Source organism: Euleptes europaea, chromosome 18 (assembly GCF_029931775.1).
Source record: "Euleptes europaea isolate rEulEur1 chromosome 18, rEulEur1.hap1, whole genome shotgun sequence".
NCBI classification, from domain to species: Eukaryota; Metazoa; Chordata; class Lepidosauria; order Squamata; family Sphaerodactylidae; genus Euleptes; species Euleptes europaea.
Genome location: NC_079329.1, coordinates 2,088,834 through 2,102,349, shown reverse-complemented (window position 1 = coordinate 2,102,349; position 13,516 = coordinate 2,088,834). Strand labels below are relative to the sequence as shown.

Sequence of the window (13,516 nt, the reverse complement as noted above, 5' to 3'; positions counted from 1 at the left end):
ACATTTACTGATTGGCAAAAAGTTGTATTCCCTACAAAACAAAAACAGGTACTGAAGAGCAGTATTCAGAAGACCCCCCTCCCCCAAGAAAAGCCTTCCCCATGCCCTCCCCACGCCAGATTGCCTTGCGGTCCATCTGTCCAGCAAGACAGCCAAATAGAAAATGGATCACATAGCAGAGAAGAAAAGAGCCATTAAAAAAACCCCTGAAAGAACCAATTATCTTCCTTTCATATTGTTTTTTTTTTTGTTTGTTTAAAAAGGAGGGCCCCCCCAATCCATGTGGGGTCTCTCTCTCACACATACACACCCTCTTGCTACATACTCTGAGGGAGCTGTGCATAGATCCAAATGCATCACCTGCCCCTCCCTCGCCAGCACAGCTTACCAGTGGGGGCTTCGGGGGCAAGCGTCTGCACATGACTCAAGACAGAGAGAAAGGATCTTAGCTAGAAGACGGTGGCCTTGAGGGAGGCAGCCACATCTACCCCTTTTTCTCAGACCAGGAAAGGAGTCAGGAGTGCCGCGAAGATGGGAGTTGCCAATGGAGGAGGGGGGGTGCAGACAGCCCCCCAGGCATAATTCCTCCTGAAATGCAACAGACCCCACGGCTTTCCTGCTCCCGTCCTGGTGGGGTATGCGTATCACAACAGACACCCCGTCCCCTCCTCAAAATGCCAACGCACTAAACTGTGGTAGCTCACCCAAAGTAAACAACTTCCACTTTCTCTCTCTCACACACACACACTCTTTCTTTGGTACAAACTCCATGAACACATGCACGCAAACCATTCCTGCAGGCACCGACCAACCCTGCTGGGGATGCTCACCCGCACTACACGACACTGTGCGCAGCATCGCCCCATCTACTCTCGAGGAGGCCTTGGCTGGTCTCGAAACTCCACTGCTCCTTACTGAGAAGCAGCCGTTCACTAAGCAGTCTGGGGCACACCAGCTCCGGCAGCCGAGGCACAATGCCACAGCACGAGGGAATTGCTCCCGCAGGCCTGGGGGGGACTGGGCAGGTGGGCCCCTTCCTCCTTCGCCTCTTCGTCCCCACTGTCCCACAGGTCAGGAAATTTGCGCTGGCCGGAGGCTGTGGCCAGCACAGGGAGGCTGGGGTGGAGGCTGAAAAAAGGATGGGGAGAACAGGGTCAGATGGGAAGGGGCGGCTGCTGTGCCCCCTTGACCCACGGAGCCCTGCTCCACAGGCACCCAGCTGAGCATCAAGGCCCCCCGGGCATGCCTCGGTCCTCCTCTTCCCAGTGGCCAAGGGCCGGCCCAGAGCTAGACCGCCTCGCATGTACAGACATCTTCAGATGGCAGCCAAAAAAGAAGGGTGTAATTGCCGCACCAGGAGCGCCACCCAGTGGCCACCTCGGCCACAGACCTGGAGGGGAGCCACGTCTGCTCTTGCACTCAAAGCCAGCCTCCCCCACACTCAGAGGCAGCCAACCTCTGAATCCGCAGGCCAGGAGGCAACATCGGGGAAAGCCTTGGCATCTGAGCCATGTTGTTGGCCCTCCCAAGGAACTGGTTGGCTGCTGTGTGAGATGGGATGCTGGACTAGATGGACCCCCACTGGTCTGATCCAGCAGGGCTCTTCGGATGTTCTTACTATGGTAGGATAATCTTTACCTATTGAACCTCCACGTTCAGAGGCAGCCAACCTCTGAATCCCAGTGCCAGGAGGAAACATCAGGGGAAGGCCTCGGCCTCTCTGCTGTTATCGGCCCTCCAGAAGAACTGGTTAACCGCTGTGTGAGACAGGATGCTGGACTAGATGGGCCCTTACTGGTATCATCCAGCTGGGCTCTTCTTATGTTTAGGTCTCTTTCCAGGTTTGGGGATTCTCTGCCCTGATTCCCAGGCGGTGGGGATGATTTATAAACCAGCATAACAAACCGGGGTCACAGCAGGAAGAGATGGGAGGGGCCGTGGCTCAGTGGTAGAGCCACTGCTTGGCATGCAGAAGGTCCCAGGTTCAATCCCCGGCATCTCTAGTTAAAGGGACTAGGCAGGTAGGTGATGTGAAAGACCTCTACCTGAGACCCTGGAGAACTGCTGCCTGTCTGAGTAGAGAATGCTGACTTTGATGGACCGAGGGTCTGATTTAGTAGAAGGCAGCTCCATGTGATCTGGGCCCCCGTTCCCACCTCAGAGCCTGACCACCTCAGCCCCGCAGCGATTCCCACCAGGAGAAGCACCTCCCACTGGGTGAATACCTGATGCCGTTGACGCAGTCCCACAGGGCCTGGAACTGGAGGACGGGCTGCAGGGCGGGGCGAGGGTCGCTGCTGGGGGGCTGGGAGGTATCCCAGATGGTGACCAGTCCCTCTGTGTCTCCACTCACCAAGTACCGCCCACTCCTGGGGAGGAAAGCCCAAGAGAACCTCATGCACGTCTGTCCCAGGAAAGGAAGCACCGGAAATCTCCTGCAGGCACCACCTTTTCAGCCCGATTTGACACTGTGCTTTGCCAGACCAGTCCAAACCACCAGAGCCTTGGGAAAGGGTTTTTTTTCCTGCTAGATGGGCCCCTCCCCATTGAGACTCCCCCCCTCCGCCAAGAATTTTGCGTCAGGGCTCTCTTTTCTGTGTTCCAGCCCACGCCTTGCCTGTGAGAACCCAGGAAACCTGCCTTCCAACCCTCCCTTGATGGGGCCACAAACCGAGCTGAACACAAGACAGGGCGCAGCATCAAGAAACGGGCGGCCGCTTACGGATCCAAGTCAAAGTAGAGCCTCTGGTTGGTGGCCACCGTTCGGCGCATGGAGAAGAGGACTTCGCCGGGCTGCCGGAGGTCCCAGCAGAGGATCTCCGAGTCCTGGAGGAGGGGGGCGGGGGACAAGACACAAAACTCAACTCTGATCCCAAAAGTCCTAGCCTCCTTCAGAGGATGAAGGAGGGCTGCTGCAGCATTATTTAATTTCTTTTATTTAAAACTTTTATTAGCCGCCTTTCTCCCTTGTGGAACTCAAGGCGGATTACAATGTAAATAAAACAGTGATTATAAAAACTCATAGGAGACCACAGTTTAAAAACTCCAGTTAGGACTGCCAATAAATAAAAACTAAATCACTCAAATGCAGTCCTAGATAAAACCGACTTCAACTGCCTCTTAAAGATTGAAAGCGAGGGGACCAGGCACACCTCCCTGACGAGGTTGTCCCATAATTTTGGGGCTGCCACCGAAAAGGCCCTGTCTGGTGTACCCACCAGAGGGTAATCAGAGGCAAGGCCCAGCACACTTTGTGAGGCACAGGGCTATCGGCCAAATCCAGGCTCCCCTCTCAACGCCTCACCACTCTATAAAACCCGCCTCCAGCCACTCTTAAGCCACACCCACCAGCCACCTCTTCATTCCCCCCCCCACCTTCCTGCGGCAAACCCTCACCTTGCGGCCACCGGTGTAGAGGCAGAAGCCCTCGGGGGAGAAGAGGGCATGCGTGACCCCTCCCCGGTGCCCATGCAGCAGGGCCAGGGGATCCCCCTCCGCCCGGGAGTAGAGGCCCACTGTCTTCGAGTAGGAGGCGCAGGCGTAGACCGGCTGGGTGGGGCTGAAGGCGATGCACGAAATGATGCCGCTCTGACCTTGCTTCTTTGCTGGGAAGAGGAGGGGGAGGTACATTAGTCCACGTGGGCCCCTCCTTCCATCTTCTGGGCATGGCGTAGGGGGTCACTGAAGGAGTGTGGGGGGGAGGTAGTTGTGAATTTCCTGCATGGTGCAGGGGGTTGGACTAAATGACCCTGGTGTTCCCTTCCAACTCTATGATTCTATTCCCAGAAATACCCTCGTCCAGGGAGAGATCCAGCCCACAACAAAGAGAAACCAGATCTGCTGCGAATGACACGGGACCTTCTCCAAAATGGAGACACATCCACCCTCTCCCTGGTTGCTTCTGGAAACCTGTACAAGGCCCAACTATTTAATTTTTTTCTTGAAGTTGAATGCTCCTTGCTATGGCCTGAGGAGGTCAGGAAGGCTCCTACTCTCCTGGCTTTCCGCAAACTATGAAAAACAGAATTATTCAGGAGGCTTTTTTATGCAGGCCACAGGGTTGCCCTGTACTAAATGAAGAAGAGTTGGTTTCTAAATGCCGACTTTCTCTACTACTTGAGGAAGAATCAAACCGGCTTACACTCACCTTCTCTTCCCCTCCCCACAACAGACACCCTGTGAGGTGGGTGGAGCTGAGAGAGCTCTAAGAGAGCTGTGACTAGCCCAAGGTCACCCAGCAACCTGCATGTGGAGGAGTGGGGAATCAAACTCAGTTCTCCAGATTACAGTCCGCGCTCCAAACCACCGCTCTTAACCACTACACCACGCTGGCTCACAAAGTTACTTGGACTGGGGACTGGGCTCTATACTGTCTATAGCTTGGTTAAAGTAGGATCCTGCTATGTAATTTTGCACCATTAAATGTGCCCAGGTGAAGACTTAACACTTTGCTTCAGTTCTGATTTTAGATTTCTGGTTGGTTCCACAACCCTAATCCTATTGCTCTGTTTATTGAATATCGTATCCTGTTGATTAAATTGACAGACTCTGCATAATCTGCCTGGAGCCCAAGTGAGAAAGGCAGACTATAAATAAATCTAAGTAAATAAAATAAATAAAAATAAATGCTGCTGGACAGCTTTTAAGACATGCCCAACTCTGCAGTTAAGCAGGAGAGGAGATTTTGATAAACGCTTTCTCTGCATTGAACAATCATAATTAATTATTGCTGCAGAGGCAGACGGCCGACCTGTGAGTCCATCGACGCCTACAAGATAAGGCGGCTGACCGGAGATGCAGAAAGAAGGATGACTCTCCCAGCCCCATTTTTCCATTTCTTTCCATTTACTCCCCACACACCCCCAAAAAAAAGAATGGAAGGAAAACAATCTGTCTGTCTTCTAAAGCTGCCACCCTCACACTGCTGAGCATTCACAGGGGCCCAAAATTCCCTTCCCGGAGGAATCCTTGGGAGTCTTCTGAGATATGAGAATTCTGCACTTCTACAATGGAAGCTCACTGGGTGACCTAGGGCCTGTCACAACCTCTCTGCCTGGCCCACCTCACAGGGATGTTGTTGTGAGGAGAAAACGGAGGAGGGGAAAGCGATGTTCTGAAAGCCACTTTGAACCCCAACAGGGGAGGAAGGCAGGAGATGGGTAAATAAATGCATCGTCCTAAAAAGGATGCCAGGGGAGGAAGCTCCCAGCATCGCCGCCGCTTCTCCAGGGCTGACTCACCAAACGTGGGCCTGGTCTCGCACACCCGGCCCGGGCGCGACGTCTCGAACACTCGTACGGTCTTGTTGAAGCCGCAGAAGAGCTGGGAGCCATCTGGGGTGAAGCTCAGCGCGTGGGCGGCAGTCAGCTCATCCTGCAGGGAGGCGGAGGGTCAGCACTTGAAAACTCTCCAGGGAGGGACGCAGGACAACCAGGCGAAGAAGGCTGCCAGCAGGTCCCGGGGCACACTGGTACGGGCACTCACCAGGTGGTTGTAAGAGCGGAAGGTCGCCCGCAGGTCTCCATAGAAAGCGTCCCAGATGTGGATGGGGTTATCGCGGCTACTGCTAGCAACGCTGCAGAGGGAGAGAAGAAGAAGAAGAAGAGTTGGCTTTTATATGCCGTCTTCTCTATCAATCCAGTCAAGAACATACTCTACTTAAGGAAGAATCAAACCGGCCTACAATCACCTTCCCTTCCCCTCCCCACAACAGACACCCTGTGAGGGAGGTGGGGCTGAGAGAGCTCTAAGAGCGCTGTGACTAGCCCAAGGTCACCCAGCTGGCTTCATGGGGAGGAGTGGGGAAACAAACCTGGTTCACCAGATTAGCCTCCGCCACTCATGTGGAGGAGTGGGGAATCAAACCCGGTTTTCCGGATCAGACTCCACCGCTCCAAACCAATGCTCTTAACCACTACACCACGCCGACTCTAGAGAGGGCAGTGAGGTGCAGCTGGGGGTGGCCTGAGTCCCAGAAGGTCCATCAGCTGAGGAGGAGGGCACCCAATGGGTTAGACCAGGGACACCCAACGAGGCCCCTGTGGATACCAACACCTTTCCTGGCGTTTTTAGAAAGTGGGTGGGGCCAAGTGAGGGTTTTGCCCAGCAAGGGTTCTGATTGGCGGTGCAGATTTGGCAGGCATCAAGGAAGGAGGCAGGGAAAGGGAAGAGAGATTTACAAACAAGTCTGCGGGTCGGCGGAGTTCATGTGCGGGAACCAGCAGTAGTCGTACACAGTGTCTCCTTCCACCATGCGCAACACGGGGCTCTGTGGAGGGAGAGAGTGGAGAACGGCTGCTTTCATACAACAGCATATGGAGTTTGTAACTCCTGCAGAGGTTATTCCGGAGGGTTGTGCTGCTTACTATGTCCATTCGGTTCACCCACTCAGCAGCATGTCGCTCAAAACAGAACTCGGGTCTAACAAAGTCATGCGCCGCTATCCCAGAATTGACCGGAATATGGGTTTGCATTTTATGAAACCAACTCCCAAGAAGAGGTCTGAGTGGCTAACATTATGAATTAAGTAGTACTGCACCTCAATGAAACAGTAAAACAGAGGAAGGAGTCATCTATAGCAAACAATAAAATTCACTGTCTGCACAAACCTTTGCAAATTTAATTGCTCAAAAACACATCTTGGTGCCTAGTCATTTCCTTCAGATAGCTGGCCCATAATCAGGAAGGGGGAAGCAGCTACTGAAAGGCCCGTTCTCTCGAAGGCCAACCCCCCTGCCCGAGAAGAAGGGACGGTCAGGAAAGATGGTTCAGCAGATGCAAGCTTGCACACAGGTATATAGCAAGACAGGCTGCCCCTCAGATCAGTGGGTCCCACGTCGTGAAGGACTTAATAAGCAGTGCCTTGAACTGAACCCAGAAACAAACTGGGAGCCAACACAATTGTACCACACTTGGTGTTCTGTGCTCAAACCCAACTGCTCCAATAAGCAGACAAGCAGATGCATTTTGCACTAGCTGAAGTTTCTGAGCAGTCTTCAAGGGCAGCCCCAGGCAAAGCAAGCTCCAGCAGTCCAGCCTCAAGGTTACAGTATTACAGATCCATGTAACCAAACTGGCTGAGTCTAGAAGGGAGAGCAATTTCTTAACCAAGTACAGCTGGGGCACTATGCCATAAGCTTGCTGCTGTTTTTCAAAGATGTATTCCAAGACATATCATATGCTCTGCCAGGGACAATTTTAAGCTATCTTGAATAGGAAGATTGATTCCCCCCCCTAGAACAACTAGCCCATCTGACCAGCATCACCATCTTGTCTGTATTCAGTTTCAGCTTGGTCTCCTACCTCCACCTGACCCCTACACACATGAGCGCGCACACACAGACACACACCCTGGCCTAAAGCATCTGTCCTTCAGCCACCACCAACTTCCCTCTTGGCCACCTCCCTCCAGACACCAGCACAGGAAGAGATACCACCAGTGCCCTTGTTAAGGGGAGAGACCAGCCCTCCGGACAGGAGCAAAATCCCCACAGAATCCCTTTCCGCCCGCTTGCCCCAATAGGCTCCGCCTGCTCTGTCCACCACCTACCATTTCTGCCATCGCCTCCCACTCGTTCGCATACATCTCTGCAGGAAGGTTGTAAATTCGCAGGCAGTTGTCAGCGCTGTTGGTGAGCAGGCAAGTCCCGTCGGGAGCCCTGGAGAGAACCAGGACAGGGTAAGCATCACGTAAACATCACACACACACATGCCAATATTGCTGCATTGAAGCAGGGGCATCTGAGGTGCCAAACCCTGGCGATGGGAAAAGGAGACCGCCCCAAGGAATGGGCCAAGTCACATGGGAAAAGGAGACCCCCCCCCCAAGGAATGGGCCAAGGTACATGGGAAAAGGAGACCCCCGCAAGGAATGGGCCAAGGCACATGGGAAAAGGAGACACCCCCCGAAGGAATGGGCCAAGGCACATGGGAAAAGGAGACACCCCCCCCAAGGAATGGGCCAAGGCACATGGGAAAAGGAGACACCCCCCCCCAAGGAATGGGCCAAGGCACATGGGAAAAGGAGACACCCCCCCCAAGGAATGGGCCAAGGCACATGGGAAAAGGAGACCCCGCCCCAAGGAATGGGCCAAGGCACATGGGAAAAGGAGACCTCCCCAAGGAATGGGCCAAGTCACACAGCTATGGGGAAAGAGACCCCAAGGACTGCCACCCGGCCTGATCCGGGAAAACGGTGACCACCACCTCTTCACCCTCCAACTAGATTCGAGTCTCCCTCCAGATTTGCAGAGTTCCTCTCTATTTTTGTTTGCCCTTCCGAAGCTTCTGGCTTCCAATTCAAAGCTGACCCTCCAGTTGCCTCCATCTCCCCTTCCTCTCGTTGCCTAAACCCCCCCTTCTATTGCCTTTCCTCTTCTTCCCTCCCTGACCTTCATGTGGCCTTCACTTGCCCTACCACACGACATTTCCCCTCCTGAGCCCCTCTGCCTTGCTCGGACCTCCGTACTACTGCCCCGGCCCAGAACAGATCCGGCAGCCTGTCCAGCATAACAACCTGGGAGGAGGGACAAGCTGCCCAGTGGCTCAATGCAACAGCAGCCTCTAGGCCCCCAAACCCCACCTCAACTCAGGCCAGATCCCCTCTTCTGGGTGTCCAGGCCTGGGGGTCCCACATTTCCTAATGACCAAAGTCAAGGGTGAGAGGAGGCAAAGTTCCTCTCCGCGGCAATGTCCTTGGACAAGGCCTGTGGGATGGCTTCACCTTACCATTTGCAGCCTTTCAGGAAGTTCTCTGGGATGTGGCTGTACTCCGCCCATGAGCCAGTCAGACGCTGGGGGGGCTCCGAGAAGTCGTATGCAGGGAAGCTAGGAGGGGAGAGAAACCAGGGGAGAGCCGGTCTCAAGATTTCACATCAAGAAGAAGAAGAAGAGTTGGTTTTTATATGCCGACTTTCTCAACCACTTAAGGAAGAATCAGACTGGCTTACAATCACCTTTCCTTCTCCTCCCCGCAACAGACACCCTGTGAGGTAGGTTGGGCTGAGAGAGCTGTGACTAGCCTGGGGTCACCCAGCTGGCTTCATGCAAAGGAGTGGGGAAACCAACCCGGTTCACCAGATTAGCCTCCGCCGCTCATGTGGAGGAGTGGGGAATCGAACTCGGTTCTCCAGATCAGAGACCACCGTTCCAAACCACCCTTCTTAACCACTACACCACGCTGGCTCTCCAAGCAAAAAAATATTATTTATTTACTTGGTGGTGAAAAGTGTCCATCGAGTCGTAGCTGATTTATGGGTTTTCAAAAAAAGAGACTAACAGAGGTGGCTGGCCATTTCCTTCCTCTGCGTAGGGACCCTGGACTTCCTTGGTGGTCCCTCAGCCAACCCTAACCAGGGCTGTCCCTGCTTCGCTTCTGAGGCCAGCCTGAGCCATCCAGGTCAGGGCAGTATTTAAGTACAAAATTGACATCCCGCCTTTCCGTCCTCATCAGGGCCACCCATTCCCTTCCTCCCACTTGCCCCATCTTAGAAGGATTCCTCCCATATCATGGGCGTGCTCTAGACAACCAGCACGGAGAACGACCCCCACACAGCACTGTGCCTCCTTCCCCAGACCAGCAAGGCTAGCTGCTCCAGCCAAGCTCAGATGGAGGTCCGGGGGCCAAACCGCAACCACAGGAAGACGCCCACACTCACTAATATTCGCCACCTTCCAGGGCAGCTTCCCTTCCTTCATCCTGCGCTTCTTCCTCCAGACCCGGCGACACACCCTCCGGCCAGGGCTCTTCTCCGAGGAGTTCAGGCCCCGAGACCCTCTCTCTCACCTCTCCTGGGCCCTCCTGACCTCCGTTCAACTTTAGCACCGTAGCAGCGGATACGGAATCCTCTCCTGCTTCCAAATTGCTGTCGGCTGGCTGGTCCAGTTCTGGAGCATCCTGATTTTCAGGAGGCGGCTCCGCCTCCATCATGCAAATCTTTTAGGGCCTCCTTGAGGCCGATGCCTAAGAGGCGCTACTAGGACAGTGTTTATGCAAACTTCGGCCCAGGTTCCAGCCAGATCTCCGGATCGAGCGCGAACGGACAGCAGCATCCGGTGTTTTATGCATCCCAGCACAAGAGTGGGCAAGGGGGCCGCCACCAAGAAGGAGCAAAATATCTGCAGGTAAACAAAAAATTAACCCAACAAGACCCACCCAGATTATCCCACTGGTTTTTCCAAGTAGGGCAGTGAATATCCCATGCTTACAAGGGCAGGAATCAGAAGGCTGACAAAGCCTGAGCATGGGATTTAAATTTAATAAAAGAAAAGAACAGCCAAATTCCTTGTCCTTATGGCAAAGGTGGTTTGAGAGGGCTGTCCACAGTCTGAGTTTCAAGGGCTTGGAAACACAAGACTAACAGCAAGAACATGACATGCTAGGCCCCCAGGGAGTACCAAATCAAGAGCCAATGGGGAGTGTTCACCCCTCCCACCATTCTCTGAAAGCATACAGGGGGGAGTTTAGAATAAACTTTCCAGCATCGAGGCCAAGCAGACCCAGGGGTGGGAGAAAGCACAGGCACCTCCCGGGACAGGCTTAAGGACAGCTTTCTGGAGGGAAGGAGCAGGGGGCAGCCAGAAGATGTGAGGGAAGGGGGAGCAAAACCACCCCACGGGGGGTCTGCCAAAGCCTTTCACCCGCCAAGGAAGGCTCTGAAAAACCAACATCTGTTTTATAATTGGAACCTATGGGCACTTTCACACATGCCAAATAATGCACTTTCGATGCACTTTGTTTGCAAGTGGATTTGCCGTTTCACACAGTAAAATCCAGCTGCAAAGTGCATTGAAAGCGGGTTGTAAGTGTATTATTTGGCATGTGTGGAAGTGCCGTTAGGACCTCCAGCTCCGGGTTGTGAAACACCTGGAGAGTTGAAGGATGAACCCTGGGGAGAATACAATGCCTTACATACCCCCCCTCCAAGGGAGCTGATCTCCGTCGTCTGGAGACCTGCTGGCATTACGGGAGATCTCCAGGCCGCACCTGGAGGCTGGCAACCCAGCCTCCCCCACCTTAGTCTTGCAGGTGTCCCTGGCGCGCGCAAAGGGGCAGCCCCACAGAGAGGCTGCGGGTCCCCGGTCGGGCCCCCAGGTCCTCCAGGGAAGGCCCCGCTTCGCAGAGGCCGGAGGGACCCCCCACCCGGGCCGGGGGGCCGCCCCTGGGACTCGCCGCCCAGCCCCCTCGCCCCTCACCTCCACGCCCCGCTCAAGCCGCGGCGGCAGCAGCTCCCCCGCGTGGGCCGCCCCTGGAGGCAGCCATGACACCCGCAAGCCCCGCCCCCTGCCCGCCAGCCCGCCAGCCCGCCAGCCAGCCCTCTCGCGAGATTTGGAGGAAAGCCTCTTGCGCGCGCCAAGGCGCTAGTCCGCACGGCCAGGGAGGGCGGGGGGAGGATGGGCGGCAGAACCCCCTGCTCCGTTACAATGGAAGTGGGGGGACGAGGGGCGTCGGGTCCGTCTGGAGCAGTGGCTCCCAACCTTTTTTTGACCAGGGACCACTAGGACCTTTTTGTTCGGTGCAGGGACCCCAAGGTTCAACATAAAAATTCCGAGAATTTGAAAATAAACTTTAATCATAACTGTTAGTGAAACATTAAACTTAGAATAATATTTAAATATCTATTTTTATAATAGAGAACCTTAAATTGAAAATATTAATTTATTATGGGTTTATAACTTTGTTCCGCGGACCTTAATTTAGTTCTCGCAGACCCCTGGTTGGGAACCAGTGGTCTGGAGGGACCGTGGCTCAGTGGCACACAGAAGGCCCCAGGTTCCATCCCCGGCATCTCCAGTTCCAGGGACTGGGCAAGGAGGTGATGGGAAAGACCCTGGAGAGCCGCTGCCAGTCTGAGTAGACAAGACTGACTTTGATGGACCCAGGGTCTGATTCAGTATAAGGCAGCTTCATGGGGATGGGTCATTGCTCAGTGGCAGAGCATCTGCTTGGCATGCAGAAGGTCCCAGGTTCAATCCCCAGCATCTCCAGTTAAAGGGACCAGGCAAGGAGGTGATGAGAAAGACCTCAGCCTGAGATCCTGGAGAGCCGCTGCCCATCTGAGTAGGCAATACTGACTTTGATGGACCCAGGGTCTGATTCAGTATCAGGCAGCTTCCTGTGCTCAAGAGGCACGGCTTGAAGAGAGATCTCCAGGAGGGACGCCCACCCCCACCCCCCACTCCCCGGCTCCACACTGACTGAAACGCATGCCAGCACCAGCTCTTATGCTCTGCTACCAACATGACAAACATCCTGAAATAATTCTGTGCGTCTCATGTGTGTCCAACTGTATAGTCCACAATCTCTTTCTCTTTATTATTTTTTTATCTTATAAGAGGGGCACAGAAGGGGGGAAATAAAGGGGCATTCGATTTAAAACAAAAATTCAGAAACAAATCGAACAGCCTGCATTACCCTGCTTTCCAACACCATTTTACGATCATTAAAGCATTCACTGGGACCACTTGCCAAAGGGCATCCGCAAGCCTGATAAGCCACTTCTCTTCCCAAGGACTGCTGGAAATCTTTTTTTCAAAAAAAAAAAAAAAAAAGGTTTTGTTGATGCTTTCCTGGGGCTGTTAAAATGTTGTTGTTTTTTACTTCCATAACAAAGAGAGCGGTGAGAATTGAAAGATGAACAATGTCAAGAATGCTTTTTGCTGCACCAAGTCCTTACATCTCAGAACTCTGCAGCAGGGTAGCAGGCTGTGGCCCAAGCAATAAAGAGTCATTTGCCAAACTGACATTTGGGTGCTCCTCCCTCCACCCCCTTTCCTAATCTCGAAGCTACAATAGCCGGTTTAGCGCTTGGATTTGCAATGGACGGAGGTTTCCCGCTCCCATGCAAAGGATAGAGACCTTTCATTATAGAGTCGAGGCGGCCTAGAGCGGCACCCTGGCATAGCAGGGCCAATGGCGGCTTACCAGAAACCCAAGCCTCCCTGCCACACATCTCGCGATATCTTAAGACGGAAATCGGAAGGATGACTCTTTCCATGGCTCCTTGTTTTCCCACGGGTATCGCGAGAGTACGGCGCCTGTGTCCGGCTGGGCCTCGCTCTTGCGCCTCAAATCTCGCGAGATCTGGTTTTCCAGCAGATGTTGTCCACAGTGATGTGAACTGACTGTGCTCAGCCAGGAGTCCTTGACAAACACGGGGGAAACTGGGTTCACACGTGCAGCAGGCAAAGCCAGGGGCAGCATTGGCCAGCCCCGTTTAAGACTGCACGGGGTGGATTTTCGTTGTGCATAATAACTGCAGCTAGATAGAGAACACACCGCAAAAGAAAAATCCTCCCTTAACTTGTGCTGGCTTCTTGCTGCAGGGTGTCTGTGACCCTCCCCCTGCAGTCTGAAGCAGCACAGGCCATCAGCCGCTTCGGCATCTGACCACCTCTGGCACCTGGCTGTGTGAGCCAGGCTTTAGCAAGCCTGAGTTGCTTGCCTTAAAAATGGGGGTGTTGCTCAGACAGGCTGCTCCCAGGTACAGCTACCTGCGTGCCAGCCTCTTCAAACCTG

At 53.9% G+C, this 13,516-nt stretch overlaps 1 protein-coding gene across 1 annotated transcript; it reads right to left on the bottom strand.

Moving 5' to 3' along the window:
* Window positions 1–932: 932 nt before the first annotated feature.
* On the bottom strand, window positions 933–9,928 carry WRAP53 (WD repeat containing antisense to TP53). Its single transcript, XM_056863625.1, has 10 exons — window positions 9,657–9,928; window positions 8,728–8,826; window positions 7,550–7,658; window positions 6,180–6,268; window positions 5,485–5,575; window positions 5,241–5,373; window positions 3,397–3,605; window positions 2,723–2,826; window positions 2,226–2,369; window positions 933–1,128 (listed from the first exon to the last, which is right to left on the bottom strand). The coding sequence occupies exons 1-10, from the start codon at window positions 9,926–9,928 to the stop codon at window positions 933–935; spliced, it is 1,446 nt and encodes a 481-aa protein (XP_056719603.1).
* Between the last annotated feature and the right edge of the window lie 3,588 nt (window positions 9,929–13,516).

Coding starts and splice junctions, on each gene's coding strand:
- WRAP53 (XM_056863625.1), bottom strand. CDS start 9,928: ATGATGGAGGCGGAGCCGCCTCCTGAAAATCAGGATGCTCCAGAACTG. Junction 5,374..5,484: donor TCCGCTCTTACAACCACCTG/GTGAGTGCCCGT, acceptor GCCTCCCTGCAG/GATGAGCTGACTGCCGCCCA. Junction 1,129..2,225: donor GACTGCGTCAACGGCATCAG/GTATTCACCCAG, acceptor TCCTTTTTTCAG/CCTCCACCCCAGCCTCCCTG.